At 52.8% G+C, this 27,610-nt stretch overlaps 2 protein-coding genes and 1 long non-coding RNA gene across 27 annotated transcripts in view; 1 reads left to right on the top strand and 2 right to left on the bottom strand.

The window, feature by feature from the left end:
- The window catches only part of CHD3 (chromodomain helicase DNA binding protein 3), a 24,225-nt gene extending 20,701 nt beyond the window's left edge, over positions 1–3,524 (bottom strand). For all 15 annotated transcript variants that reach the window (XM_078067869.1, XM_078067876.1, XM_078067874.1 and 12 more), the window contains exon 1: positions 3,223–3,524. In XM_078067869.1, coding sequence (XP_077923995.1) covers positions 3,223–3,499 — 277 coding nt within the window. In that variant the 5' untranslated portion in view covers positions 3,500–3,524. The remainder of the gene's footprint in view (positions 1–3,222) is intronic.
- LOC118537138 (uncharacterized) lies at positions 3,033–24,001 on the top strand. Of its 10 annotated transcripts, XR_013445995.1 has the most exons (6): positions 3,033–3,136; positions 4,548–4,632; positions 5,006–5,103; positions 20,020–20,590; positions 20,989–22,713; positions 23,484–24,001. It is a non-coding gene; the product is annotated as an uncharacterized LOC118537138 (long non-coding RNA). The 10 variants fall into 10 exon arrangements; XR_013445992.1 differs by having other exon boundaries at positions 5,006–5,058; positions 20,989–24,001; XR_013445989.1 differs by having other exon boundaries at positions 20,989–24,001.
- On the bottom strand, positions 9,001–27,610 carry CYB5D1 (cytochrome b5 domain containing 1). 2 transcript variants are annotated; one of them, XM_078067885.1, is made up of 4 exons: positions 27,274–27,610; positions 27,100–27,176; positions 26,741–26,959; positions 9,001–9,394 (listed from the first exon to the last, which is right to left on the bottom strand). In XM_078067885.1, the coding sequence occupies exons 1-4, from the start codon at positions 27,473–27,475 to the stop codon at positions 9,323–9,325; spliced, it is 570 nt and encodes a 189-aa protein (XP_077924011.1). In that variant the 5' UTR covers positions 27,476–27,610; the 3' UTR covers positions 9,001–9,322. The 2 variants fall into 2 exon arrangements, with proteins under 2 accessions (XP_077924011.1, XP_035950413.1); XM_036094520.2 differs by lacking the exon at positions 9,001–9,394 and adding an exon at positions 24,353–26,189.

Raw genomic sequence — 27,610 nt, 5'->3', positions numbered from 1 at the left:
GGGAATCCGCGCAGCAGGCCCCGGGCGTGCAAAGAGCGTGCGGACAGGAGTAGGAAGTCAGCAAGACGCCATGCCCCCCCCCCCCCCCCCCCCCCCGGGCAACCCAGCAGCCAGCTCTCCCCAACCCCCGGGACGTCGCTTAATGTGAACATGGAAACAGAGGCCGCCGGGGCGGTGGCAGGGGCCGGCCAACTGGCTCCGCGTCAGGGACGAGGCCTGGGCCGCCACCCGCCCCGCCGGGGTTGGGGCACCTGCCCCAGGGCCCTCGCCGCCAGTTCGCCGCGCTCCCCGCCCCGGCAGGAGGCTCCCGGACTCGGGAGGCCGGCGGCGGCGGGGAGAGGCAGCGTGGAGCGGCGAGGAAGGGAAAGGGAGGGCAATAAAGCAAACCCAAGTCCCAACCTCGGTCTCAGCCGCCACTCAATGCTGGCCCGGCGCCCAGACTCTCCCACACCCGGGCTCCGATCCCGGGAAGCAGGCGGGGGCGGGGGGCGGCGCGCGGCGGGGGCGGGGCCTGGCGCGCCGGGGCGGCGGGAGGGGGGAGGCGGGCGGAGCCGGGCCCAGGCCGCGCCTCCCGCCCGCCCCGCTCTCCCTCTAATCTCACCATCAATCTCTCACACATATATTTATTTTTTCTCAAATTCCCCTCCCTCCCCCACAACGCACCACCATAATAGGTCTGCTGCACATGCGTACTGCATGCAGGGGGTGGGTTTGTATTTTCAGACCTTTTGCAAAGAAACTACCAGAATTTTCCGCACCACCCACAATCATTCCCCACCCCCACCCCCAAGGAATCACATCTATATATTATGTTATATTATTTCTCGAGACTTGCCAGAAGGGGGAGGGAGAAGAAATGAGTTTTTGGCTTCCTGCTCCCTTCCCCCACAACACGAGTGCTATTATTTTAAACGTTTAACAATGTAAGGAGACGGGAGGGGGGGGAAGGGATAAAATTGGTCTTGGGTAAGAATGTAAAACAAAATGGTGAGAATCAAAGCAGTCAGAATGAAAAACAATAGGCCTCTAATACGTGCAAATTCATATTCTGGAGAAGGATGAGGGAGGGCAGCCCGCACACATTTCCTTCGAGGAGGCTTATTTTGCCCACACTTAGGTAGACAGAAATAACGAGCGGACCAAAAATATTTTCCCAAAGTTTTGCCTCAGAAAGTCATCTGAGGGGGTGCATCTGGGTCACTCATTTGACTCGGAGGGCTGAAAGGGGGTGGGAGGGATACAATGGCCCCGGGAGAGCGCGGAGGTGGGTTTTCATTTCAAATACAAATTTTTAAAAAACATTTGACGTTTCTTCTCGGCTGTCGAGAGAGCGGAGGGAAGATGGGGAGGGAGGACTGACACAAAGACCCACCTCGACCTCAGATTCTTTCATGCCCCTCTCGCTCACATCCCCAAATACGGGATCAAAAACACCCAAATACCACATTCCAAGTTCCAAACAAATAGGTGCCCTAACACAACCTGACATCCTTTCTTTCCCTTTTTAGCTACGTCTGCCGTGCTCCAGGCATCCCCCTCCCCACGATTCTTTATTCCTTCTCCTTCTTGCAAATCCATGGGTTCCCTGGGATAACTTTCTAAAAACTTTTCCCTTTTTCAGACAAGCCTGGGGGGGGGGAGGTCCCTGTTTCCATCAGACACGCACCCTCCTCCGCCCCCCCCCCCAAGAAGGCACCCCGTACTCCCTCAAAGGTGGTCTCAACTGAACAGGAACATTTGCTACATAAGCCACACAGATCAATGTGACAGTTTCACAAAGAGCGTGATGTTAGCCGTCCTGAAGTTTGGTGCATTTGTGCTGCATGGCACCCAGAGGCCTGGGGGTATGGGTGTCCCCTTCCCTGCCCCAAGGAGAAGATGTGAGCACCCTCAGGATGCTCCCCTGTCCTCAAGAAGATCCGAAATCACTCCACTAGGAGGGTGGTCTGAATGGGGCCATTGCTGTCCCCCCCCCCCCATGCGAGGCAGCAGTCTGCCCCTTCCACCCCTGGGGGAACTGCCCAGAGGGCGGCCGGGTGACTTGTCATCCCGGGGGAGGGGTGCCGAGTGACGGTCAAGCTGCACAACAGCTGGGTGGGCAGTTCACGCCCCCCGGCGTGATCAAGGTGCGGGTGGTTTCAGCGAGAGAGTGAGTGACAGTGAATGGCAGCCACGTGAGAGTCACAGCTGGGCAGCTCGGCCACCCCAGACTGACGGGGTCACGCGGGGGGGGGGGTGGGGGCCCGCACTTGACACAAAAGAGCCGGGAGCAGAGTGGAGATAAAGGGGGTGGAGTTGGGGGCATCTAGTTTCCCAGACACTCTCCCCGCGCTCCCCGATCTTAACGCAGTGCTCTCCCCGTGCCGAGCCGGGGGGAGAGGCGGCAGGAGCAAGTCCGACTCCAGGAAGTGGTCTGCGCGGACTGCGGCCACCACCTGCCCCCGGGCCCCAGCCGCCCGCAGACATCCACGCGACCCCTCCCCCACGTGCCGCCGCACGCCCCGGAGTTGGCGGGCGCCCGGGTCCCCGCAGGCGGGGGTCCGACGGAGACCGACCCCCACCCCCGCCCCCGCCCCCCCCACGCCTGAGGGGGGGTGGTTAGGCCCGCGGTCCGCTCCACACGCGGAAACCCCCCCGTTACCTCAGTGCAACCCCACTCGGGCCGGAGCCCGAGGGGCGCCCGCGCGGCCGCCCCTCCCCCACGCGCCCCTCCTCCACGCCGCCGTCCGGCCGCCAGGGTCTCCGCGGTCCCTCGCTCGGCCAGGGAGGGGGCCCTGGCTTCGCCGCGGCCGTTTCCTGCCTACCCCCTCCCCGCCGAGGGTAAAAAAAAAAAATCTCCTCCTCCTCCTCCCCCGAAAGCCGCGACCGAGTGGCCCGGTCCGCGCGCGCAGCTCGCGCCCAGCGCTCTCCAGCCCGGGCGGCGGCGGCGGCGGCGGCGGCGGCGGCGGCGGCGGAGGAGGCGGCGGCGGCGGCGGCGGCGGCGGGGGAGGGGTGCGGCGGGGGGAGGGGAAGAGGCCTGGCCCCGCGGCCGCCGCCGCCGCCCGCCCGCCGCCGCCCGGCCCGCCCGGCCCGCCGCGGGGCCCCGGGCCCGACACCGGCGCCCCGCGCCCCGGATTCGCCTCGGCTCGGCCGCGCGGTGGGTGCCTCGCCCCCGCCCGGCCTCGCGCGCCCGCGGCTCCCGCTCGGGCCGGGGGGGAGGGGGGAGTCGGGGCGGCCGCTTACCTGGCGGCGGGGGCGGCGGCGGCGGCGGGGGCAGCGGCGGCGGCGGCGGCGGCGGCGGCGGGAAGAGGTGGCAGCCGGGGGGGCTGTGGCGGTCGCGGCCCCGGTCGTGGCCCGGCCCGCGCCCGAGCACTCCGTCGTCGTCGTCCTCCTCGTAGTCCTCGTCGGCCGCCTCCACCTCCTCCTCCTCCTCGTCGCCCTCTTCTTCCTCCTCTTCTTCCTCCTCCGACACCACCATCTCCTCCTCCTCCTCCTCCTCGTCCCTCAGAGGGGAAGCCATCCTGTGGCTCTGGCCCCCCCACCACCCCCCCACCCACCGCCCGCCCGCCTCCCCCACCGCTACCACCACCACCTCCTCCTCCTCCTCCTCCTCCTCCTCCTCCTCCTCTTCGGCGGCGGCGTCCTCCTCCTCCTCCCCACCGCCTCCCCCAGCCCCCCAAACCCCCGGGCCACCCCCCTCCAGAACCCCCCCTCGGGGCCGCCGGCTGAGGAGGGGGGCCGAACCACCCCCAAAAATTGTCTTGGAAAAAATTGAGAGACTTTTTTCCCCCCCTCTCCCCTTCCTCCCAAGAGAACAAGAAAGGGGGATTAAAAAAATATATATATATAAAAGTTTTCGACTTCTCTCTGCCCCCCTCTCCGTTGCTTTAAATATATTTAAATTCTGAGGGGGGCGCTCAGAAATATTTCTCAGAGCTGAGGCACTAAGATGGCCGCCTTGAAATTATTTTTAAAACAACCCCCCCCAGCACCGCCACCCCCTCCATGAAGAAAGGGAGAGGGGGGAAAAAATCCCCTTTTAAAACAAAATGGCTGGCTTAATATTTCAGTTTTCACCCCCCCACTCTCCTCCCTGTTACACCCCCATCTCCAAGCCTCTACCCAGAAACCCACAAATTTCTCCCTTTTTTCATAACTGATTAGTGCACAGATTAATAGAGATATTTTCCTTGTGTACTGTGTGTGTGTGTGTGAGTGTGTGAGTGTGTGTGTGTGTGTGTGTGTGTGTGTGTGTGTGCGCGTTGGGGGGGGCATGAAGGATTTCTGCATAAAACAAAAATGGCTGCTCTTTCTAACTCCCCCCCCTATAAAAAAATATTTGAGGGGGGGCATTAATCAGTACTCATGCTCAGTCTGACATCAGCATAAATTGTTAAAGGTTAACTAGTTAGATACTAGTCCAACTAGATTTAAATATTTTTCTTTTCTTTACTAGTCTCTTCCTCCCCACCTCCCTTCTCTTAAAGAAAAGCTTTTTTTTTTTTTTTCTGAATACTTCAGAAGGGAGTGGTTTGATGTGAAGGTTTTTTTTTTTTTTCCCCCTTCAGGCATTGAAAAGGAAAAGATGAAATATATGTTTATATATAACTCTGTTTCTGCATACCTCCCTGAAGTCAAAACGCATTTAATTGTGTACGTATCCTTCAAGTGAGGAGCGGGGCTGGATTTTTCTCCCCTTTCTTTTAAAAAAGTGACAGAAATTCTAGTGACTTTTGGGGGAGAGATATGAATAGATACAATGATTGAGTTTTTTTTTTTTTTTCAAAGGAGTCCATGTTTGATTCTCCCCTTTGCCCAGCCTTTTCAGTGATTTATAATTGTTGTAAATTTTATCTGCACTCTTTTCTGCTTTACCTCGTCCTCCCCTCCCCCAATGGCTCGGACTATAAAATTCATCTGACTTGGGAAATTAATTTAGGGGTCAGGAGTACAGATTTTTAGAATAAAGGGGAAAGAGTCAAGTCTGAAAAATTGTGAAATTGTTTTCTCTCTTCTCCCGTTGCAGTATATTTCCCTTTCTCCATGATCTCGGACACTGGTAAAGTAGAAGAAACTGAGGTACGGTGAAACAGAAAAGTCTCTGGGACTGAGAAAAAGACAGAGGTAGGGGTTCCCCCTGGAATTTTCATTCCACTTCCTTGGCCCGTGATGTCCCACCGTACCCCAGTGTTTATCTCAGAAGTGGTGCCGAGAATCAGATGGAAGGTTGGAGAGGAGTCCTGAAGTCGCGTTCTCATCCAGAGATCCATCAGAGAAGTCCTCTAAAACTTGCCTCTTGAGCGGTGCCAGCAAAGGAAGGAGGGCAAAAAGCTCATTCCTACCCTTTTCAGTCCCTGTCACCTTTCCTGACTAACTCCGGCTTCCTCCCATCCTTTTGATCTCCCTTTGCCCCTTCCTTGCTTCCCCTCCTTTGCCTGGGGGACCCTTTCTCTCCTGGGTTATTTCTCTACCTCTTGAGCAGAGCTGCCAGCACCCTCCCCCCCGCCCCCCCAGCAGTGCTCAGGAGCACCTCCGACGACGGGGAATACTGTGCCAATGTTTGCTTAGGAGGCTGGAATATTCTTTATTGATGCACCATCCCCCATATACACACACTGATGCACTTGACCGAGCGAGGATGTCCATCTTTTTCTTGACCTGGCCTTTGGGAGTCTCTCGGCTGGGCTCCTGCGTCAGTCCTGCGCCGAGTCTACCTCTCGTCCCTCTTCTGTTCGACCGTGTTCTGTTCCCTCTCTCAGTCTCTTTGTGCGAGGCCATCTGGGTATCCCCCTCTTTCTGTACGGGGGCTTCTCTGTGTGTGTGATTTTATTTCCTCGCCGACACTGACTCCCGTCCCCGCGGCTCTCAGCCTCTGTCACCTCTAAGTGACTTTCCACCTCTGTCTTGTTTCTGTTTACTTCTGTCTTCCGGGCTCGGCCTCCATGTGTCTGTCTCTTCCTCCTGTGTGTCTGGCTGCCTCCTCTCCCTGGCCCCTCGGCGTGTGTCGGGGCGGAGTGTCCCCACGTGGATGTGGGCCAGCCCTGCACATCGTGTGCGCCTCGGCCTGCCTGCCTCGGGGTGCCCCCTCCCCGTGCGCCGAGCACCCCTGCCCGCCCGCCACCGTGTGCCCGGAGCTGCAGGTGTGCGCCCCTGTCCCCACATTCGTCATTCCTTCGAGTGTGCTCTGCATGTGGATCTGCTCGTTTGCTTCCTCCTTCCTCTTGTCCGGGTCCCCCTCTGTCCGCCCACCTCTCCGCTCCTCTTCTCTCCCACCGACCTCTCTCGCTTTGCCGTCTTGGATCCTGGCTCCCGCCTGCCTCTCTACCTGCTCACTCCTGTTATGGTGTCTGCCTGCCTGCCTGTCTGCCCCTCCCTGACTGGCTGGCAGCCTCTTTCTCTGGCTGTCTGTCTGCTTCTCTGGCTGTTTGCCCACCACTCTCTCTCCAGCCATCTGTCTCCCCGCCTGCCTGTCTCTGTCACTTTTTTAAGCCTTCGTCTCTTGGTTTGTCTACCTTCCAGGCCCTGCCATGCTTCCCTATCTGGGTTTGCCTCTTATGTTGCTCTTCTCCGTGTTCCTCCCCTTATGTATGCCTGCTAAGTTCGAGATTTTTCCTCGCCTCCCCGTGCGTCCGTCTGCTTGCCTGTCCGCCCTGCCCGCTTCGCTGCCGCGGGCTCCCCGTCCAGTGCTTGCCTCGTTCTCCCCCGGCTGCACGTCCGCTGTTGCTCCCTTGGCTTCCTGAAACCCGCTCCCCATCCGCGGCGGGGGCCCCTCTACCCCAGAGCTGTCAGCGCCGCCCTCGCCCCGACGTCTCCGGGCCTTCCTGCCGCGCCGCCCGCCCTGCCTCGTCTCCCTGCTGGCCTCCGCTCGAGGGGGGCCCCGCCGCTGCTTGTGTTCCTGGCTCCTCGGGCGGTCGGCCTGCCCCGGCCTCGCTGCCGTCTTCCCGGCCTCCCCTGCTCTTCCCGCCTTTTCTTGCCGGCCGGCTGCCTGGCTGCCTCTCGCCGTGCACATCGCCGCCGCTCTTCTTCTTTCACCTTCTTTGCACGTCCCTCAGCGTCCCAATCGGTAGCACACATGCTGTGCAGAACGTGTGAGGCGCTAGTGTCCCGTGCCGCGTGGACCTCCCCCCTGCCCCTCTCGGCCGACCCCCTGCCCCTCTCCGCCATCCCCCTGCCCCTCTCCACCAGCCCCCTGTCCCTCTCCGCCATCCCCCTGTCCCTCTCCACCAGCCCCCTGTCCCTCTCCACCGGCCCCCTGCCCCTCTCCGCCATCCCCCTGCCCCCTCTCCGCCATCCCCCTGCCCCCTCTCCACCGGCCCCCTGCCCCTCTCCGCCATCCCCCTGCCCCTCTCCGCCATCCCCCTGCCCCTCTCCGCCATCCCCCTGCCCCGCTCCACCAGCCCCCTGCCCTTCTCCGCCGTCCCCCTGCCCCTCTCCGCCGTCCCCCTGTCCCTCTCCACCAGCCCCCTGCCCCGCTCCACCAGCCCCCTGCCCCTCTCCACCGGCGCCCTATCCCTCTCCGCCGGCCCCCTGCCCCTCTCCGCCGGCCCCCTGTCCCTCTCCTCTCCACCAGCCCCCTGCCCCTCTCCGCTGTCCCCCTGTCCCTCTCCACCGGCCCCCTGCCCCTCTCCGCCGGCCCCCTGCCCCTGTCCCTGAGGCAGCCACCACTTTGCGCTTCTCAGCTGTTGTTCCAGACGAGGGTCTCCCCAGATCTAAGTCCCTTGCCGTTTGCTGCCCTCCTTCCTCCTCCTCTCCCAGTCTTGCTGGATGCTTCTTTCTCTGTCACTCAGCCACTCCGCCTTCGCACTTCACTGGGCCTGCCAGTTCTTGCTCCTTTTTTTTTTGCTTCTACTCTAGGGCACCTGTCTTTCTGACGGACTGGCTACTTGTTCTTGCGGCCGGTACCCGAGGCGCGCTCACCCCTGCCAGGCTCTCCTCTGCGTGGGGAGCTCCCTGGACACAGCCCAGCTCTGCTGGTCCCCTCATCGCCCAGCCATGTATCATGTGGATCAACTGAGACAGGACGTGGGGGCCCCGTCGAACTGAAAAGTACCACGTTCTAAGTTAGGCAGCCCGCGGGCCCAGCTCGTGTGCACGTAGAGTGCGTGCGGGCCTGCCCTGCCTTCCCGACACGTCCGTGTGCACGCGTCCATGTGCAGCATTCACAGGCCTCTACTCTCGATCCCTGGGCCTGTCCAACGAGGGTGTCTTCCTCCCGGTCTGAAAAACTGCTTCCTCCTACGACTTTGCTCCCTTTTCCTCCTTCCCGCCGGCGCCTCTGCCCTGCCACCTCGAAGATGATGAGGCTCAGGCTTGGGGGCAGCAAAGACATGGCCTCTGTCCGCGTCTCTCCAGGAGGACGGCAAGGAAAGTTTTGCACAGAATGCACCGCTCTTTCCTCACCCGCGTTCCTGACCCGCACGGTGTCAGCCTCGGCCTCTGGGCCTCTCTCCCCTTTCCCGCCCTCCCTCTCTCACTTCTCTTTTCTCGGTTCTGTCTTTCCCCTCAACTGTCTGTCTTGGGCTGCATTCTAGCGTCCCTCTGATTGGCCACCTTCCCCCTCTTCTGTCTGATTGGCCTGCATCCCTCCATCACCCCATCTGTCTGCTGGATTCTCCCTGTCTGCCTGCGGGGTAATGTATGTGATGGCGCTTTATCAGTCACAGAGCCCCGTGCGGCCTCAGACACTGTTATCTATCACTTTGTCTCCTCTCTCTCCTTGTTCTCTTCCTTCCTCGGTCGGCCTGCCTTCTCTCTTGCCCGCCGCCCGTTTGCCCGCCCGTGTCTCTCCTGGCGCTCTTGCCGGCCTCCCTGTCACTCATTCTCCTTCCCCCCCTCCCCAGCCTGTCTGTATGTCTGTCCTTACGCCTTTTATCTGGGCCTGCATATCTCCCCGTCTCTAGCCGCTTGTCTCCCCACTTGCCAGTGTCAGAGTGGACACCACTCCCTGACTTTTTCCATCCTCCATACTTCAAAAACTAAAAATCAAATACAAAATTAAAATGCCATATGACTCATGGCTAGGGGAGAATGGTTTTTGTTTTTACTGAGAAAACCATTAAAGTGAGAACAAGGAACTTAGGCAGGCAGCCTGTCAAATGCAAACCAGAAATTAGACGCCACCCTCCCGCCAAGAAAGAACTAGAAGAAAATTGTGAGGGACTCCTAAGCCACAAGATTATTTCTTTAACGCATAAGCAAGAAACTTACCCAAAGCAAGAGCCTCTAATCTTTTCTGGTACGTGGAAGGTTATAAGCCCTTCCCGCAGCAAAACAGTATACAGTTGACCCTTGAACAAGACACCCGGGTTTGAACTGCACGGGTCCACTTACGTGTGGATTTTTTTCAATAAATATATTGGAAGATATTTTGGAGATGTGCGATAATTTGAAAAAACTTGCAGATGCGCTGCATAGCCTAGAAACATAGAAAAAAATTAAGAAAATGTTAGGTATTTCACAAACGCATAAAATACACGCAGATACGATTTTATCGTTTGCCAACTTAAAATATCACCCAAACCTATTTTTTTTAACGTTCAAACTTATGCACAAAAACACTTAAGAGACCATGTGCTATCTTTTCATTTTTGATGTCCGGTGTTAGTAATGCACATCCCCCGTGTATAAGGTCTAGAGCGCGTCGCATCCTATCAGACAGCGTAGACGGAGGTACTGACAGATGATTCATCTCATAAACAGATGATATAAACTTACAGTAGCGATAAATACAGAACTGTAAACGCATTTTCCTTATGATTTTCTTACTAATGTATTTTCTCGCAGCTTTATTGTAAGAATACAGTATATAGTACGTATAACACGCAAATTATGGGCAACCAATTATTTATGGTGTTGGTGGGGCCTCTGGTCAACTGTAGGCCATCAGTAGTTACGGTATGGGGCGTCAAAAGTTTTTGCACTGTGCAAAGGGTCAGCACCTCTAGCCCTCGTGTTGTTCAGGGATCGTCTGGTATATGCAAAATACCACGTATGTTTTCACAGTGTTGGGAACACCGGGAAATCTGTGGACCCCAGGTTAAAACTCTGATATAGGGACTAGTGACAGCGATCAGTAGGGCACAGATGTGTCCTCGTGTCACCAGGCAGGTCAGAGGACTGAAAAATCACTCTGCACTCTGTGATTTTCTACTCAAGGAAATATCAAAGAGGTCCCTAGTTGTCTTTTGAAATAGATAGATGAGTGATAATGAAAGTCATGTGAATACCTAGGATATTCTAGACTTACTCATGGAATTTTAGAGAGAAGGGTGTCTAGACCAGTGGTTTCCAAATGGCTAAGTAAGCTTGCTACTCGTCCTTCCCTGGGAAGGTGTCCTTTGTTTTGAGATTACATATCTCTTCTAGAGATTTTTATGTGGCATAAATATAGAACATACTATATTTATATATAACAAATATATGTTACATGTATATGTATGCTTATATATTAATAATATATTTGTTAAAAAGGTCCTTTCTAAAAATGAGGTGGATCTGTATGGAAGGCAGTCCATAATAGATTTTATGAAGGAAGAGAAAGAAAGACTTTTTATACTGCTGTACAATTTGAAAATTTTTCAACATGCACTTTTTATAATTATACAACATTTTAAGTATCTTTTTACTAAATAATGGAGATAGGTATATAGGTTTGGGTTTTGTTGTTCTTAATGTACTTAAGACAAGAAAAAGTCAGCAACTCCATGTTGATCACTGACTTTTTGTGTTTTTTGTTTTTTTTGTTTTTTTTACATTTTGCTGGTTATCAAAATCCAAAAGTCTGGGATCTACAGCTTTCATCTAACCTCTTCTTGATTTCACAAAGAAACTTCAGTTTTTCATATATCACATTCATGATTTGCCGTATTTGCATACCACCCTGTACTCTTGTATGCTTGCTATTTTTCTTTAAGTCAGTTCACTTTAAGTTAAACAAATGTCCTTCAAATTTTTGTTTTTAAAGTTTATTATTATTTTTTAGTAATCTTTACACTCAACGTGGGGCTAAAACTCACAACCCTGAGGTCAAGAATTGCATGCTCCACCGACCAAGCTGGCCAGGAGCCCCAGACAAATGTCCTTTAAAAAGTAAATTTCATATTATTGAGAAACAATATCTATAAGTCCTTGATTTGATGAGGTAATTACTTCCTAATTTATTTTATTTTTTTAATATTTATTTATTTAGAGAGAGTGCAAGCAGGGGGAGGGGCAGAGGCAGAGGGAGAGAGAGAGAAGCAGACTCTCTGCTGAGCATGGAGCCCAACGTGGGGTTCAGTCTCACGACCCTGAGATCATGACCTGAGCCAAAATCAAGAGTCGGACGCTTAACTGACTGAGCCACCCAGGCGCCCCATTCCTAATTTATTTTAAAATACAAGTAATTACTACAATAAAAATAAAAACATCTTACATGCAATCAATGGTGTTGAGACCATATTTTAGGAAACCTCATTTCATCTAATTTTGTAGGCACAGAAACTGGGGCCCACAAGTTGAAAGGATTGCCTAAGATCAAGTTGGTTGTTAGGGACAGAACCAGGACTTGAGCCTCTATCTTCCAATCTCTAGTCTGGTGTTCTTTCTACTATATGTGAGATGACCTGTAAGTCAATGCGATGTTCTCAGGTTTTAAAGGAACTAATATGTGAAATTGGTGGCCACATACATAACTTACTATCTCTAACAACTATATTGTAGAACTGGCAGTAGTCAACTTAATTGTATCTAGTACACTTCTAAACTTTTTTTTTTTTAAAGTAACATGCCAGCCCAATGTAGGGCTTGAACTCACTACCCCGACTGCCTACTGAGCCAGCCAGGCGACCCTCTAGTACACCTTTAAACATACATGTTTTCTCGTTTTTTAAGATTTTATTTATTTATTAGAGAGCACGAGGAGGGGGAGGGGCAGAGGGAGAAGCAGACTCCCCTGCGGGGGATGTGGGGCTCAATCCCAGGACCCTGGGATCATGACCTGAGCTGAAGGCAGATACTTCACTGACTGAGCCACCCAGGCGCCCCTAAAAATACTATTTTCTGACACACAATTCCACTCCTTACCATCTACCCTGCCAGTCATCACACTTGTGTGTGCAGAAGGTGACGGGTGCAAAGATACTCATTACACCATTATTTGTAATAGCAAAAAATTGGGAACACCCAAATCCCTAATAGTAAGGAATTGCTAAATCAACTATCCAGCAATTAAGAAATGAGTTACGGGGCGCTTAGGTGGCTCAGTCGTTAAGCGTCTGTCTTCGGCTCAGGTCATGATCACAGGGTCCTGGGATCGAGCCCCGCATCGGGCTCCCTGCTCTGCGGGAAGCCTGCTTCTCCCTCTCCCACTCCCCCTGCTTGTGTTCCCTCTCTCGCTGTGTCTTTCTCTGTCAAGTAAATTAAAATATCTTAAAAAAAAAAAAAAAAGAAAGAAATGAGTTACATCTACGGGGTAAGATTCTTTACTATATTACCAAATGGCAAAAAGCAAGCTGCAAAACAATGTATACGTTACAATATCATTTAGTTTATGTTCAAAGAAACTAAAAACAAGGCTGTATGTTTCTACAGATACACACACACATATGTATGTGTGTGTATGTATATATGTATATATAAATGCCTTTAAAAATTCTGGACATAATACATACCAAATTGGTAATAGTGGTTACTTTTGGGAAAGAATAGTCAGGGGTATTTAGCTGCTGTATTTATAATTCTGAATTTTTACAATGAGAAAATATTTATTATATGTGTAAACAGGCACCTGAGTGGCTCAATCGGTTGAGCAGCTGACGCTTAGTTTCTGCTCAGGTCTTGATCGCAGGGCTGTGAGACTGAGCCCTGTGTCAGGCTCTGCGCTCAGTGAGGAATCTGCTCGTATCTCTCCCTCTGCTCCCCCTCCTTCATAAATAAATTTAAAAATCTTAAAAAAAAAAGAAAAAGAAATTTAAGTAGCCTCATGATCACATTAGCAAATGAAGCCAAATGCGTCAAAAAGTAGTATAATTTCTCTAAAGAAATCATTCTTCACTAATCTCTAACTCTTTGAGGAGAAAAATACATAAGCAAGGTATAATCAGTGGATGTGATGTAAACTTTTGAAAACAATAGTGAGGTTCTAGTTTAAAAAGGAATGAAAGTATGAAGGGAATAAGGGTATAGAAGAGCACTTATATAATATGGTACTGTTGATGAGAGAAAAAAATATGTAAATATCCATAAAGTATTTCTAGAAGAATATATGAGAAACCGTAGTAGGTACCACTGGGAAGGAAAACATTTCTTCGCTGTGCATCTTTTAAAGCAGGCTGGGAATGTTTCAGTGACCAAGGGTGGAGGGAGGAGAGCCATTTGAGTTCAGACATAAACACACCAGAACCGTTAACTAACAATATGGGGTAATGATCATTGCTGTGGGCTATAAAATCAGAGAATTCAGAGAAGAGAGACCTTGGTTCGGAGAGGGAGATCGTTGAAGACCTTTCATGTGTAGTTGCATCTGAAGTAGGCCCCCAGAGATCACTAAAATTTACAGCAGATAGGAGGAAGAAGGGCAATCTGTGTCGTTTAAGAAAGTACTTAGCAATAGTGTGTCGACCCCATCTGGCTAGGGTGGTAAGGTCATGATAGAAAGTTCTAGTAGATGTTGGTAGCGCTTGAAAGGGTAAGAACTGTTAGCTCATCAAGTGAAGAGTAGAGGCCAGAACCTTGGAGGAACTTTGAAGAATGGGTGGGGGCGAAGAGAAGCCAAAGGGAAAACAGAGATTGCTAGAGCGGTAGGCGTGCCCAATAGTGTTACTGTGGTGGATCGAGGAGACAGCTTCTGGAAGCAAGAAGAGGGCAAGAAGAGCGCCAACTGACCGCTCCTCGAATCGTGACACACAGAGTTACCATACGACCCAGCGATTTCAGTCTTAGGTATACACCTGGGAGACTTGACAAGTGTGTCCCCACAAAAACGTGCACGTGAATCTTCACGGAGCATTATTCATGACAACCCCAAAGCAGAACAGCCCAGATGCCCATCAACCGATGAATGGAGAAACAAAATATAGTATATCCACACAGCGGAATGTTATTCAGCCATAAAGGGAAATGAAGCAGCAATAAACACTGCAGCAGGGAAGAACCTTGACTACATCACGCAAAATGCAAGAAACTAGATAGAAAAGGCCACATATCATATTCCACTTCTACAAAGTGTCCGGAATAGATTAATTCACAGAGGCAGAAAACAGTAGTGTTTGCCCCAACTTGAGGGGAGAAGAGCATGGGGAATGACTGCTAGTGGGTAGATTATTTTTGCAGTGATGAAAATGCTCTGGAATGAGGTAGTGGGGATAGCTGTACGGTCTTGTGAACTTTATACTAAAAGCTCAAGGGGCGCCTGGGTGGCTCAGTCGGTTAAGCGTCTGCCTTTGGCTCAGGTCATGATCCCAGGGTCCTGGGATTGAGCCCCGCATGGGGCTCCCTGCTTAGTGGGAAGCCTGCTTCTCCCTCTCCCACTCCCCCTGCTTGTGTTCCTTCTCTCGCTGTCTCTCTCTCTCTGTCAAATAAATAAATAAAATATTTAAAAAATAAAAGCTCTTGACCTGAACACTTTGAAATCATGAATTTTATGGGATATAAATTATATCCCAACTTTTTTAAAAAAAGTGCGAACTGGGAAAAGTACTGTCTTTGGCAGTTGGTCACCTTTTTTTTTTTAAGATTTTGATTTTTTTTTTTTAAGGATTTTATTTATTTTTAGAGAGAGCGTGCGTGCACGCGCGTGAGCATTGGGGAGGGGCAGAGGAAGAGGGAGAGAGTCTCAAGCAGAGTCCAGTCCCTGCTGAGTGCAGAGCCCCGACACTGGACTCGATCCCACGACCCTGGGATCGTGACCTGTACTGAAACCAAAAGTCAAGACGCTCAACAGACTGAGCCACCTACATGCCCCAGACGTTAAATTTTTTTAAAGTAATCTCTACACCCAGCATGGACTTGAACCCACAACCCCAAGATCAAGAGTCCCATGCTCCACTGACCGAGCCAGCCAGGCGCCCCAGCAGTTGGTCACCCCTGAAGGTAGTTTTGGTGAGAAAGTCAGATAGCAATTAAAGATTATGAGAAACCATTAAAATGTTATTTATGGAGGTTTTTAATTTAAAAATTTTTATCTATTATTGAGAACTATTCCACAGGCTCACAAGAATAGATGTAACATACATCAGCCACAAAGAATATTACCATGAACATGTGACTCCATCATCTGGTTTAATAAATGTAACAATAGTAATATTTTTAAAGCCTTGTCTGATCTTCCTTATTCCACATTCCCCTCCCACCTCTACCTACCCAGTCTCCTGAATTTTGTTGTTGTTTCCTTGCTTTTTTTTTTTTTGCGATTAGGTCCCTTCCCACCTCTAACTTCTCAATTTTGAGAAATTTTGAACCTACAGAAAAGTTGAAGGAGCGCTGTGGACACCTGTATACTCTTTTTTTTTTAATTTAAATTCCAGTGTAGTTAACGTACAGGGTTATATTAGTTTCAGGGGTACAATATGGTGACTCGACACTTCCATACGTCACCCGGTGCTCATCACAAGTGCCCTCCTGAATCCCATCACCGACGTCACCCATCCCCCCCCACCTCCCCTCTGCTGACCATCAGTGTGTTCTCTACAGTGAAGAGTCTGTTTCTTGGTTTGCCTCGCTCTCTCTTTTTCCCCTTTGCTCATTTGTTGTTGTTGTTTTTTTTACCATTTTTAAAATTTAAATTCAATCAATTAACATATAGTGTATTATTAGTTTCAGAGGTAGAGGTCAGTGATTCATCAGTTGCATGTAACACCCAGTGCTCATTCCATCACGTGACCTCCTTAATGCCTGGCACCCAGTTACCCCAGCCCTCCACCCCCCTCCTCCAGCCACCCTCAGTGTGTTTCCTGTGATTAAGAGTCTCTTACGGTTTGTCTCCTCTCTGATTTTGTCCTGTTTTGTTTTTTCCTCTCTTCCCCTATGATCATCTGTTCTGTTTCTTAAATTCCACATATGAGTGAGATCATGAGGAATGTGTCTTTCCCTGGTTGACTTATTTCACTTAGCAAAATACCCTCTCGTTCCATCCGTGTCGTCAATGGCAAGATTTCACTTTTTATGGCTAAGTAATATTCCAGTGTGTGTATATACACACGTCTTCTTTATCTGTTCATCTGTCAATGGACACCTGCTGTGCTTCTATAATTTGGCTGTTGTAGATAATGCTGCTTTAAACATTAGTATGCATGTATCCCTTTGAATTAGTATTTTTGCATCCTTTGGGTAAATACCTAGTAGAGCAATTGCTGGGTCATAAGGTAGCTCTATTTTTAACTTTCTGAGGCACCTCCCCGCTGTTTTCCAGAGTGGCCGCACCAGCTTGCGTTCCCACCCATAGCGTAGGAGGGCTCCCCTTTCTCCAGACCCTCGCCAACACCTGTCCTTTCCTGACTTGTTGGTACCTACACACTCTCCTAGATTCACTGATTGTTAACCTTTCTCCCCATTGACCAAAGGGCATGAGCAAATGCTCATGATCTGATTTCGTTTTGTTTTTTGTTCGCTTGGTTGGGGTTTTTTCAGGTGTACATTTTGAGTTTGTGCAAATGTATACTCCTGTGTGAACACCATTCAGGTAAAGATCTAAAGTATTTCCAGCACCCCAGAACTTTCCAGTGTCTTTCCGGTCTGTGCCTCTCCTAGAGACAACCACCGTTCTTGGTTCTCTCATGGTTTCCTTTTAACAACTTACGATCTGCTGTGAATTGCATAAAACAATATAAAATCATGTATGTAGTCTAATCGCAACCATGTGGGAAAATACTAGGAGGAAGTGGTTAAGATGCTAAGAGTGGTTTCTGCTAAGTGATAGAGTAAGAGTGATTTTGTTTTGCATCTTTATGCTTGCCTACCTGGAATTTTCTGTGAAGAGCCCATGTTCTACAATGAAAAATAAGACTAAGCTTAAAAAAATTTTAAAAGACATACGGGAAGAAAGAATAGGAGGTGCCATCAAATATTTGGTCACAAAGTTCAGTAGTCTCCAAAAAATAGTTTACAGTAATGTGGCAAACAAGTCTGGAGACCACATACGTAAAGGAATCTATTTTTTTTTTTTAAGATTTTATTTATTTATTAGAGAGAGAGGGAGCGAGAGCATGAGTGGGGGCGGGCAAGCAGAGGGAGAGGGAGAAGCGGGCTCCCCGCTGAGCAGGGAGCCCGATGTGGGGCTCGAGCCCAGGACCCTGGGATCACGACCTGAGCCGAAGGCAGACGCTTCACTGACTGGGCCACCCAGGCGCCCCAAAGGAATCTATTTCCTCATCTCCAGGGTTGACTCCAGGTCCCCCATCCCAGGTGACAAACCCCGCTCTAAGCTTCTGCAGCCTGGCTGGGCCCCCAGCGCCTCTCTTCCTGGCCATGTGTGCTCGCCCTGGTCCTGCCCCCTCATTCACTGAAGATGGGCACCTGACTCAGTCCTGCCCTCGACTCCCTAACCAAAGACCTTTCTCTCCATTCCACACCTGTCCCACCTCTACACTCACCTCTTCTGAAATTCTAGTTTCAAGCCCCCTGCTTTGCCTACAACTTTCTGTCCCTCCAGCTCTCATCTCTCTGCTTTTCTTGGACCCAAAAGACACTCTAGTGCCTTCACCATCCATTATCCCCATCCAGCTTAGAGCCCATGCTCTGTCATTTCAGCCACTGTCTTGCCAGGTGTCTTGGTGTCCTGTCCTTGACTTCCTCCCACACACCTCAAACCGTGGCCGCTTCTGCTGCCTCTTTATACCCAGCATGCACAGCGCTGCCCAAGGACCCCTCTATGCCCCTGCCGACCAGCGTCCCTGCTCAGAAATCCTTTTCCCTAGCCCGCCGCCGCCTTTCAGTTCCCCGTGGTGACTTTTCCAAACCTTCCTCGCGTTCCTCAGACCTCTTCCACCTTCCTACTCCAGGAGGAAACCTTATCCTCCCCTTCCAGGAGCCAGATCATCAGATGAGAGCTCCCTGGAAGCCGTAGCACTGAGACACTCAGACACTGAGCTTGTGGATTTCCCTCCTCCCTCCTCTTGGTCCCGTCTGAAGCTGGTCCCTGCGGGCCCGGGGCTCTGCCTCCCACCCCTGCCGCCTCCTCGGGGACTAATGGTTCCCGGAGACCCCGCAGCGCTCCCTTACCTCCCCTTCTACTTGCTCCTTCTCAACCACATCTCCTTGTCTTTAAAAGAAGTCCTCTGGAGCCCCGCCGCCCCCCCAGCTGCCACCCTACCTCCCTGTGCCCACCCACAGCCGCGCCTCCTGGAAGAATGACCTGCAGGCGGCCGACAGCCCCCGGGCTGCCGATACGGAGGCTATTTCTGAGTTCTTCACTTGCCACCCCCTTCTTGAAATAGTCCTTGCTCGGCTTCTGTGATCTCACATCTGCTTACACTTCTATTGCTGGCTTTTAGCGAAATCCGTTCCCTTGCTCTTCGTTGAGGAGGAAGCTCTAAGCCCCAAATCAGTGGTCTTTCTCTTCACTGTTTCTTTTAGACCCGCGCCGATTGACCATGGTCATGGAAACTGTAGGGTCCTGTACGAAATGGCCAAAAGCAACCCGTTCCTCCCTTTGACATTGTCTTTTCACAGTGTCTCACTCCTTCTCCATTGGCTGGCTAGCTAGAAATGCCCTCTAACGTCAAGCCCAGTTGTCTGAGCAGAATTGCCCTGACACCTTTCCTGGCTGATACCTGTCTCTCAGATTATAGCTTTGTCGTGGTCAATGCCAACCCCAAGCTGGCTCCCTCCTGCCCCTTGGCCTGCTCTTGGGCCTTTTCGCCATCGAGCTCTCCGGACAACGAGAGTCATTTTGTTTTTATTTATTTAAGATATATTTATTTACTGTAGAGAGAGAGAGCGTGTGCGCACGTGTGCGAGCAGGGAGAGGGGCAGGAGGAGAGAGAGAAAGAATCCTCAAGCAGACTGACGCCCTGCAGAGCATGGAACCCGACGCGGGGCTCGATCCCACAACCCATGAGATCATGACCTGAGCTGAAATCAAGAGTCAGGCGCTCAACCCTCTGAGCCACCCAGGCACTCCAAAAGTCACTCTAATTTTAGACTAAATTAGATATGATTAGTAAACTAAAATCAACTTTTTTTCCCCCAAAAGATTCTATATTCCAGACTGCGTAACTCCTAATATGTAGTCGAGAGCCAAGTAATGAGGTCACCCACTCCCTCCGTTAGAGTTTGAGCTTGGGGGTCGGGTCGCACCTGCAAACCCAGCTCTTCCACTTACAAAGTGACCTTGGGCAAGTGACTTCTCCCTCAGGCCCAGCCCTCCGTGTGTGACACAGGGAGTTCAGGGCCTCCCTCACAGGGCCGTCGGGAGCATCAGGAGAGCTAACTTGCAGAGAGCGCGGGCTGTAAGATGCCAGACAGTTGGTAGCTCGTACCCTAAACAATCCCATATACTGTGGGCCGTTTCTCACCGTAGAGAGATTCACTTAACGCAGCTGAAGGTGAGAGGATTTGCGGCCTGAGGTACGAACAGCACTTGCCCTGAAGGAGCTAAGGGCTGTAGCTTCTGCTCCCAACAGTTGGCCCCATTTCCAGGCTCTCTCCTGCTTCCTATACACAAGCCAACCCGAGAATATAGGAAACGAGCCAGGTTCTGTTGGGCCCAGTTCTCCCAGTGGAGGCACAAACACTTTTGTTGGGTTGGAAACCAAATGTTAGTCCCAGATACGGCCTACCAGGTCTCTAACCGTGACGGATGTCACCTGGATGCTGAGTAACGCCAAATCCCAGGAAGTCCCACAAGAAGCATGCGTGATGAAATTCTTGCTGGCACATGGAAAGGAGAAGAAAACGAAAATTTGGGGGTGCCTGTTCAAAAGGCCTTGGGCGCTGCTGGGCGTTCTCCCATACTCTAGCTCATTCAGTCTTCCCAACAACATGGAAGGGAGCTTCCGTGTAGAGTGACCGTGTCCTGGTTTATGCATGTTGTCCTTTGGGAACGCTTACTTCTGTTACTCATAGCTGACAGCTAAAGAAACGGGGTCTGAAGAAAGGAAAGTATTCTGCGCGTGGTCCCAAAGCCTCTGCAGCTGGATTTCTTCTGCGACCAGCCGGTCATGCCTCATCCAACGACAGCCCGCCTTCTCTGACGTACGACCATTTCGCTGTTGGCTCCGTCCGGGGACAGCCGAGTCCTGGTCTTGACCTCGATAGACCGCCTCACAGCGTTTACCACCCCCTCCTCTCTGATACTCCTTCAGCTTCCACCATTGTCTTCGGTCACTCTCCAAAGAGCACTCCGGCTCTTCTCCATCCTCGAGCAGGGGCTCATCCCCGCAGATGGCAGTCCTCACACCTCACACGCCGGCCCTGAGCGCTCTTCCAGGACCCCGTGCCGCGGACCGCCTGTGATTTGTGTGCCCCAAAGTGACTTCACGGCCAACTCACAACACATCACCTTCTTCCCCCATCAGAGTCCCCTTCTCCGCCGGCCGACTCTTCATCCTCTCGGTCCCCCGGGGCCAGACAATGGTGTATCATCCTGGTCTCCTCCCTCTGCCCCAGACCTGCCTCCAGGAAATTACGGAGCCAGGTGATTCTGCCTTCACTTCCGGCCATCTCCTTTGACCTCCGCAGCCCCGAACTTAGTCCCCACCGCCTCCATCCCTCTCCCCCACTTTTCTCCCCTCCAGTCCATTCTCTTGACATTGTAGCAGGTCACCTCTTTACCGTGCAAATCTGATTGTGCCATTCTCCCTAGAAAACCCTTAACCCTGAACTGTACACTTTGAAAGGGTGACTTTCATAGTGTGTGAGTTATATCTCAACAAATGAACAAACAAAAGCCAGGTTTACAAAGCCTCAGTTGACCTGGTCTGGCCTCCACACCCCTCATCGCCCACCCTCCCCAGCCGCTGTCTCTTAGCTTTGCCCTCTGCTCCCCAGCTCACCACTCTTACCCCTAAACTCTGTGCTGTTTATTCTTTGCAGGAAGCCTTCTGTCCTCTCCTGCTTATCCCTCGACTCCCTGGTCCCTTCGGGCCTCAGCTGGAGGTGATGCCTGTCCCGAAAGCCTTCACTGATCTCCCCAGGCTGGGGTTGGATGTTCCTGAGGCACCTCGTACTTAGCCTTTCACCTCTGTTCCTTTTATGAATCTTGAGTGACTGCCCTGGGCTGAGCACCGAGAGAGGGAGGTGCTGGGTACTCAGTGGCAAATACGGGCCAGCTGTCTGCCCTCCTAGAGCTTTGAGTCTAAGAAGGGAGGAAGGTGGACATGAAACTGAATTAACACTAAATACTTGCATTGCATTGAGAGGGAGGGAAGGAATGTTTGACACGGTTGGAGGGGTCAGGGAAGACTCCCCCGAGGAGATGACACTAAGCAGAGCCTCTAAAGGGGAAGGAGCTGACCAAGCCAGGAGTGAGGCGTGGGGCGTTCGGCGCAGGGGACAGCATGGGACAAGGCCCTGCCAGAAGGGAGCCTGGGGGGCTTTCAGATGTAAGATCTGCCGTCCAGCCCGCGTTTACTACAATGTCACTTTGGCCCCTTCCCTCTGAGCGGGAGGCCTCCTCCCTCCCCCTGGATTGGAGGCCGGCTTCCTTCTACTCGTCTGGAGCTACCTGCTCTCCGTGTCTGGCTGCCACGGTGGGGGGTGGGGGAAGGCCACGCTGCCCCGTGGGGGGGCCACACAAGGGGTGTCCACGGCCAACAGCACCTGCCAGCGGTGCCACTGAGCCACTTGCAAGTGGATCCTGCAGCTCGGGGCAGTACACCGGGCGGGGTCCCCACGGAACTGCCCACATCCCAGGTCCGTTAGCAAAATAAAGATCGGGGGCTGTTTGAAGGCTGGCTTTGATGTGCAGCGACAGGCAGGTCCCACAGGCAGCTGGACCCGCGTCCTGTGTGCGTCCTGTGTCCCACAGCGGGTGGCGCGGCTCGGCTCGGAGCGCGGCGCGGCTACTCACCGTGTAGTTGTGTGACCTTTGGCAAGTTCGTTCATCTCTCTCTGCCTCCGGGTCCTCAGTACTCCGGTTTGTTGTGACGGCGGGTGAATGAGTACGTGATGAATGCAGGTGCACGCAGATCTCCAGGCAACACCGACCTCTCTGTGCGTCCCTGCTCTTGTTGTGGACGTCATCCCACATCCCTCGCAGCCAAGGGTCCTGTGCCACCCACGTCCCATCAGTGAGATGTGCTCAGAAGTCTTCGAAGGACCGCTAGCAAAATGAGTGCTTGGATCTAGGCCCCGCCCTTCCCGCCTCCCCCCTTCCCCCCTTCCTGCCCACGGTGGCGTGGGCCAGAAGTAGAGAAGCGAGACCAGCGACAAACGTGAGGCCCAGAGCTGCCCCATGGAATGACGGCACCACAGACTCTTATTTGAGAAAAACGAACTCTTGGTAGTTAGGTCCGAGCACTGAGCCTTCTGTTCTTTGCACGGGATCCGTTCTCAGTGACCCGCGGGGTGCAGGAAGGTCTGCCCGGAGGGGCTGTCCGCTAAGGGCAGGGGGACATTTCATCTTGCTCACTGCTCCAGAGGAGGGCCGGCAGGACTCACCAGCACAGATGTGACTCTCCACCTCTCTGCAGCTCTCTTCAAATGGCCAGAGTGGGCAAGTGGCAAGGCCTTCACGTGTTCTGCGTCGTGTGGCCCGAGTTCCAACATTTCAAAGAGCAGGGCTTACGTGGACCGTTCATTCCTGGATGATGAATACAGGTGTGTCTTTATTGCCACTCCACGCCGGGCATTCGGGGGCTGTTGCAGGCGCAGAGATGACTGAGTCAGATGGTGGAGGCCGTCCCAATAGCAACAATATCCATGGGGTTTACCCAAACTCGGCTGTGCGGGGCTGGGCCCGTCAACCTTAACCTGCCGCCAGTGTCTGGGCGTTGGGGTCAAGACTAAATGAGAGATCCCCTCCCTCTGCTCCAGCGTGCATCCAGATCGGAATCGGGGGCAGTACTAAAAGGTTTCAGACTAGTCCTAAACTTCGCCCCCAGGGTTAAAGCTTTAGGAATTGCTGCCATGGGAACACAGGTGTAAGAGTCGAGGTAGAGCATTGAGACGGGTGCTCAGAGTCCCGGGACTACATTATATTATCACCTTTGATACGTCACTTTAGATGACCCGTGTGTGTGTGTGTGTGTGTGTGTGTACTATGTCGGGGCAGAGGATTGGGCCATTTCGAGACTCATGGAAATGATAGCACCTTTCTCCAAAATAATACATATCTGAGCTTGCGCACACGTGCAAACACACACACAGACACACGATTTAGAAACCACCTCAGCACTTCTGGAGATCCAGGTAAAGAATCCACTTGCGACTTGCCCTGAGGGTGGAAACTTTTTCTAGACCATAATTTGGTCCTTTATCGGGTACTGTCTTCATTTACCTTTTCATGTGTGTATGTTTTATCTCATTGAGAAGGCGGCCCCTGTGAGGACATACGGGCCTTTGCTCTCCTCAGTGATCTGTGCTCACAGGGACGGCGGCTCGAGGGAAATCTGCCAGTTGAGTCCTTTGAAGTCGCTATGGTTTCCTGAGGATGGGCAGCATTCAGTATTCCAACTGTCACCCCACCCTGCTCCAAAACGGAAGAGGTCACCGCAAGAGGACTTGGACCCCACGCTCATGTGCTATGTACTTTCTAGATTTTTGGCCGAGGCATTATTTACATACTCCTCATGCAAATAGCCAGCCTTGGATTTGTAGAGAACAACAAGGTAGTGCCTCGGGAAAAGCTTTACACACACACACACACACACACACACACACACGCACACACACGTCGATAAGTGTTACTAAGGGAATGTACTGTATTCTCTTTGAAATGCGTGCTCTTTATTCCGTCTGCAGCTCTGCACTTGGCCCTGAACACACCCACACCTGTAATCGGAGCCCCTACCTGTGCCATGCCATGGGTTTTATTCCTCAAACTTTACTCCTGGTGGACAAAATACAGACCAGAATGTAGGCAAATGCTAATAAAACAGTAGCCATGTGGTGTTTCCTTTTTCAGATCCTTCCTCCCACCTGTACATTCCAGGGAGCCCCCTTTGATTGTAACCTCTTTAGAACTTGGGCGGGTTTTCCCTCCCTTGTCCCCCCTCCCCCCGCCCCCGACTCTGTGGGCGACGACCGCCACCTGATGGCCATATGGGGGAATGGCAGGTGGATTTCCCCCCAAATCTGGGCAGAGGAAGGCCTCTAGGGTTTGGTCTCGTTCTGAGGGGAACCAGGACAGAGAAGCTGCCACAGCCGCCAGACGTCCTACTTCTTGGTCTCACCTTGCCTCCCAGGTCACAGCGTCCCATCCACACTAGTTACTATGGACAGATGAATTCACTCAACATTGGAGGTCATCCCATCAACATTTATTGAGCAGCAACTGTGTGCCCAACACTGGGAACCCGGCGGTGACCCAGATGGCCGTCTCACATCCGTAATCTTAAAACCAACACTGGAATAAGTACTCTGGAATAAGTGTGATGCTAAGAGACGATCTAATGGAACATCTTGCTTTCTACACCAAGAAATCAGAAGAGCTCCTGGGGAAGAAACATTTAGGGTCAGCTAGGTGGGGGACGGGAGGAAGAATGTGGAGGCAGAGGGAACGGTGTGTGTTAGGGCTCTGGGTCACGGAGACAGCCCCAGCGGCTAGGACACAGGGAACAGAGGTGAGGCACGCAAGGGGGTCACCGGCCGGTTCGTGCAGCGTCTTCAGATGGACAGGACTTTATTCCCAAAGCACCCGGAAGCCACTGAAGACTCCGAAGGAAGGAAAGTCAGATGCCTGGGTTTGGTTCTCAGCGCTCACTCGGACTGCTGCATGGGGGGTGGGGGGCGGACGCGGAAGTGGGGGGCTGGTGAGGACATCTGCACAGCGGTCTGGACAAGCGGTGAGGAAGAGGATGCATCCCAGAGGCATTTAGGAGCTAGGATCTCCTTAGAGAGTGACGGGGGTGCGAGGAGAGGGGGGCGTTTCTGGCAGGAGGTGCTGCGGGTAGGAGACTCCGCGGGTGGGGGGGCTGCCTGTCATCCTCATTCCCCTCCCCTGCCGGGGTTAAAGGAGACGAATCTGGCCCCCCATGGCGGCTGTCTTTGCGACGAGCCCCCATGGTGGCTGTCTTTGCGACGAGCCTAGGACAGCGAGATCCTCTCTCTACCCTGAAAGAACACAAACTTTGGATTTAGACTTGAGTTTGCATCCTGGCCACTAACTAGTGTGCCTTCCTGCTACTAAATCTTGCCGAGCTTAAGGAGCTCCCCTCTACTTGCTGGATGGGATGCTGCCTGGGGTCATCAGTCGCTTACAAAAGCCAAATAGGGAAAAAAATCTTTCTTAGCTTCAAAAAGACTTCTGTGTAAAATCGTGGTGACGGCACCCACCTTAGAGAGTAGCTGTATTAAAAAGGGTGTACGAAGCACATAGCATAAGGTCTAGCCTGAACTACCAACTAACCCTTCACTTCCTTTCTTCCCTTTGGGGTTCCAACTATCAAGTACTCTTCAGAAGGCAGATCAGCCAGCTTTGTATGGCCAGCAATAGACACTTCCTGTTCCTGTCTGTGGAAATCCCATCCTCTTGCAGCCGTCCCTGTTCCCATCACTGCCATACAAGTTCTCCCATCCCTCATCCCTGTGTAGGACTTCTTCTCCGACTGTCAAAAAGTTCTGCCTGAGCTCTGGCTGTCTCCCTAACCCAAGGTACTTTATCTTCTCACGTCACTCCTGAGAACTAATGAACGTGCTTCTAGCATTCTCCCTAACTTTGAACAAATCACAGTGGGACTGGGAAATAGGACGTGTACACTTCAGAAGGACGCGGGAACCACAGGCCAGTTCCCAGATCGGAGTGGAGGTCTATGTCCAGCCCTCCGCCCCCTCCCCCACCTACAGGGCAGATACAGCCAAACTCAAAATACATCTTGAGTCCACACAAGCCTTCGTCTCCATCCCTATAGCTCTGTGAGGTCATCATTGAAGTAGAGCAGTATTGCAGGTGTGTAGAGTGTACCGTCCATGTTGAGATAGTCAAATTCTTCATCCTCATCCCGGATCCCATTCTCTTCCAGGGTATAATCCATGTTCAGTTTCTTCCCCTCATATTTCCATGTATAGCTGGCAGCATGTGCATTAAAGGGGAGACAGCGGTGCAGGATTTCCCACATTGATTCCTGGGCCCCCACCTGCAGAACATGAAAGCGCCCCACCCCCCAGGATTCTGGATGGGACACACACGCACACAGACCGGCGCCCCAAGCCAAGGCCCGGAGCGCAGATGATCGTGCTGGGCTCAGAGTGCCTCCCTTGGCAGATAGCATTTTTAGGCACTTCCCAGTCCCCCAAACGAAGCTGGAGCTCCAGCATGCGGCGGATGGCCCTAAAGGGTCAGAGTCACTGCCCCCTCCCTTCATCCCTTCCACAGAGAACATTAATAAGAGTCCAATTGCAACAACTATCCAAAACACAGCATGTGAGTGCTTCCGAGGACCACGATCACTAGGGTGCATGAACTGCTGACCCGGGGCTTATGAGGGCCTCTCTTGTACCCTGTGATCCGGCCACTCCTCCATTCCCAACCCCGCAGACCTAGGTGGTCTGCTCTCCTCGGTTACCCCTAAAGAGGGGGAAAATACTGCTCCCACTGGCTATAGAGAGCCAACGGCCTGAAGATCTCCCGGGAGAGTTGCTGGGATTCCCAGTTCCCTCTGACCTGCCCGCAGGCACCGGTTCTCACCTCCAGCGCGTGCTCCTGCGACGTGAGCGTGTTAATGACGCGGATGTTGCGGGTCTTGGCAGACAGCCGCCCCACCTCATAACGCACCCCCTGCCACCAGGGCTTCCCGAAATCATTGGCCCAGTCCGAACGCGGCAGCTGCGGCGGGACGTGCAGAAAGCGGCCCCGGGGGGTGCGGTATCTCAGGGTACCGGTCAGCGGATCGACGTGCTTGCGGATCTTTAACGCAGGGATCGGGAGAGGGGCCTCGGGGCAGTCACGACCTCCGACTGCGGCCAGCTCCCGCCTTTCCTCCCCACCCCGCGGTCCCGCGGTCCCATTCCACCCCCCACCCCACCCCGGGTTCCGGCAGAACTCACGTCTCTGGTCTTCGGATCGAACCAGTGGCTGATGTCCTGGCCGGCAACTTCCACGATGGGTTTTAGCAGCAGGTCTCCTGGGAAGGAGCAGCCGCCGTCAGCGCCAGCCGCGCAAGAACCGGGCCCTTGGCCCGCGACGCACACCCCGACCCTGGCCCAGAGCGCGGCCCTTACCCTTGTACTTGCGAGCCAACGGCGTCAGGTCGTACACGGAGCCCAGGTAGGACACCCACAGGTCTTCCAGCGCGTTGTGTTGGGCCACCTCGGCCGGCGTGAAATAGCGACGCCGGAAAAACTCAAAGTCCGGCCCCCCCACGAGGCCCCGGCGCGGCACGGCTCTTGCACTGTCGGCCCCCTGCGTCTCTGGCTGCTTCATCGCCCCTCAGCACGCACGCACTCACTCACTCACTCACTCACTCACTGCATCTTCCCCCTCGCGAGCGCGTTGGTCCGCTCACATGGAAACCATTGTCCCTTTCCGGCCACCGTCTACCGAGATCAAACACTGGGC

This window comes from Halichoerus grypus, chromosome 2 (genome assembly GCF_964656455.1).
Source record: "Halichoerus grypus chromosome 2, mHalGry1.hap1.1, whole genome shotgun sequence".
Lineage (NCBI taxonomy): Eukaryota > Metazoa > Chordata > Mammalia > Carnivora > Phocidae > Halichoerus > Halichoerus grypus.
This window is presented reverse-complemented; position numbering and strand designations above follow the sequence as displayed.

What these genes read in the sequence shown, in the direction of transcription:
- CYB5D1 (XM_036094520.2), bottom strand. Translation starts at nt 27,475, where the DNA reads ATGAAGCAGCCAGAGACGCAGGGGGCCGACAGTGCAAGAGCCGTGCCG. An exon ending in TCGATCCGAAGACCAGAGAC is followed by an intron (nt 26,960 to 27,099) that starts GTGAGTTCTGCC and finishes CCTGCGTTAAAG; the next exon opens with ATCCGCAAGCACGTCGATCC. An exon ending in CGCAGGAGCACGCGCTGGAG is followed by an intron (nt 26,190 to 26,740) that starts GTGAGAACCGGT and finishes CATGTTCTGCAG; the next exon opens with GTGGGGGCCCAGGAATCAAT.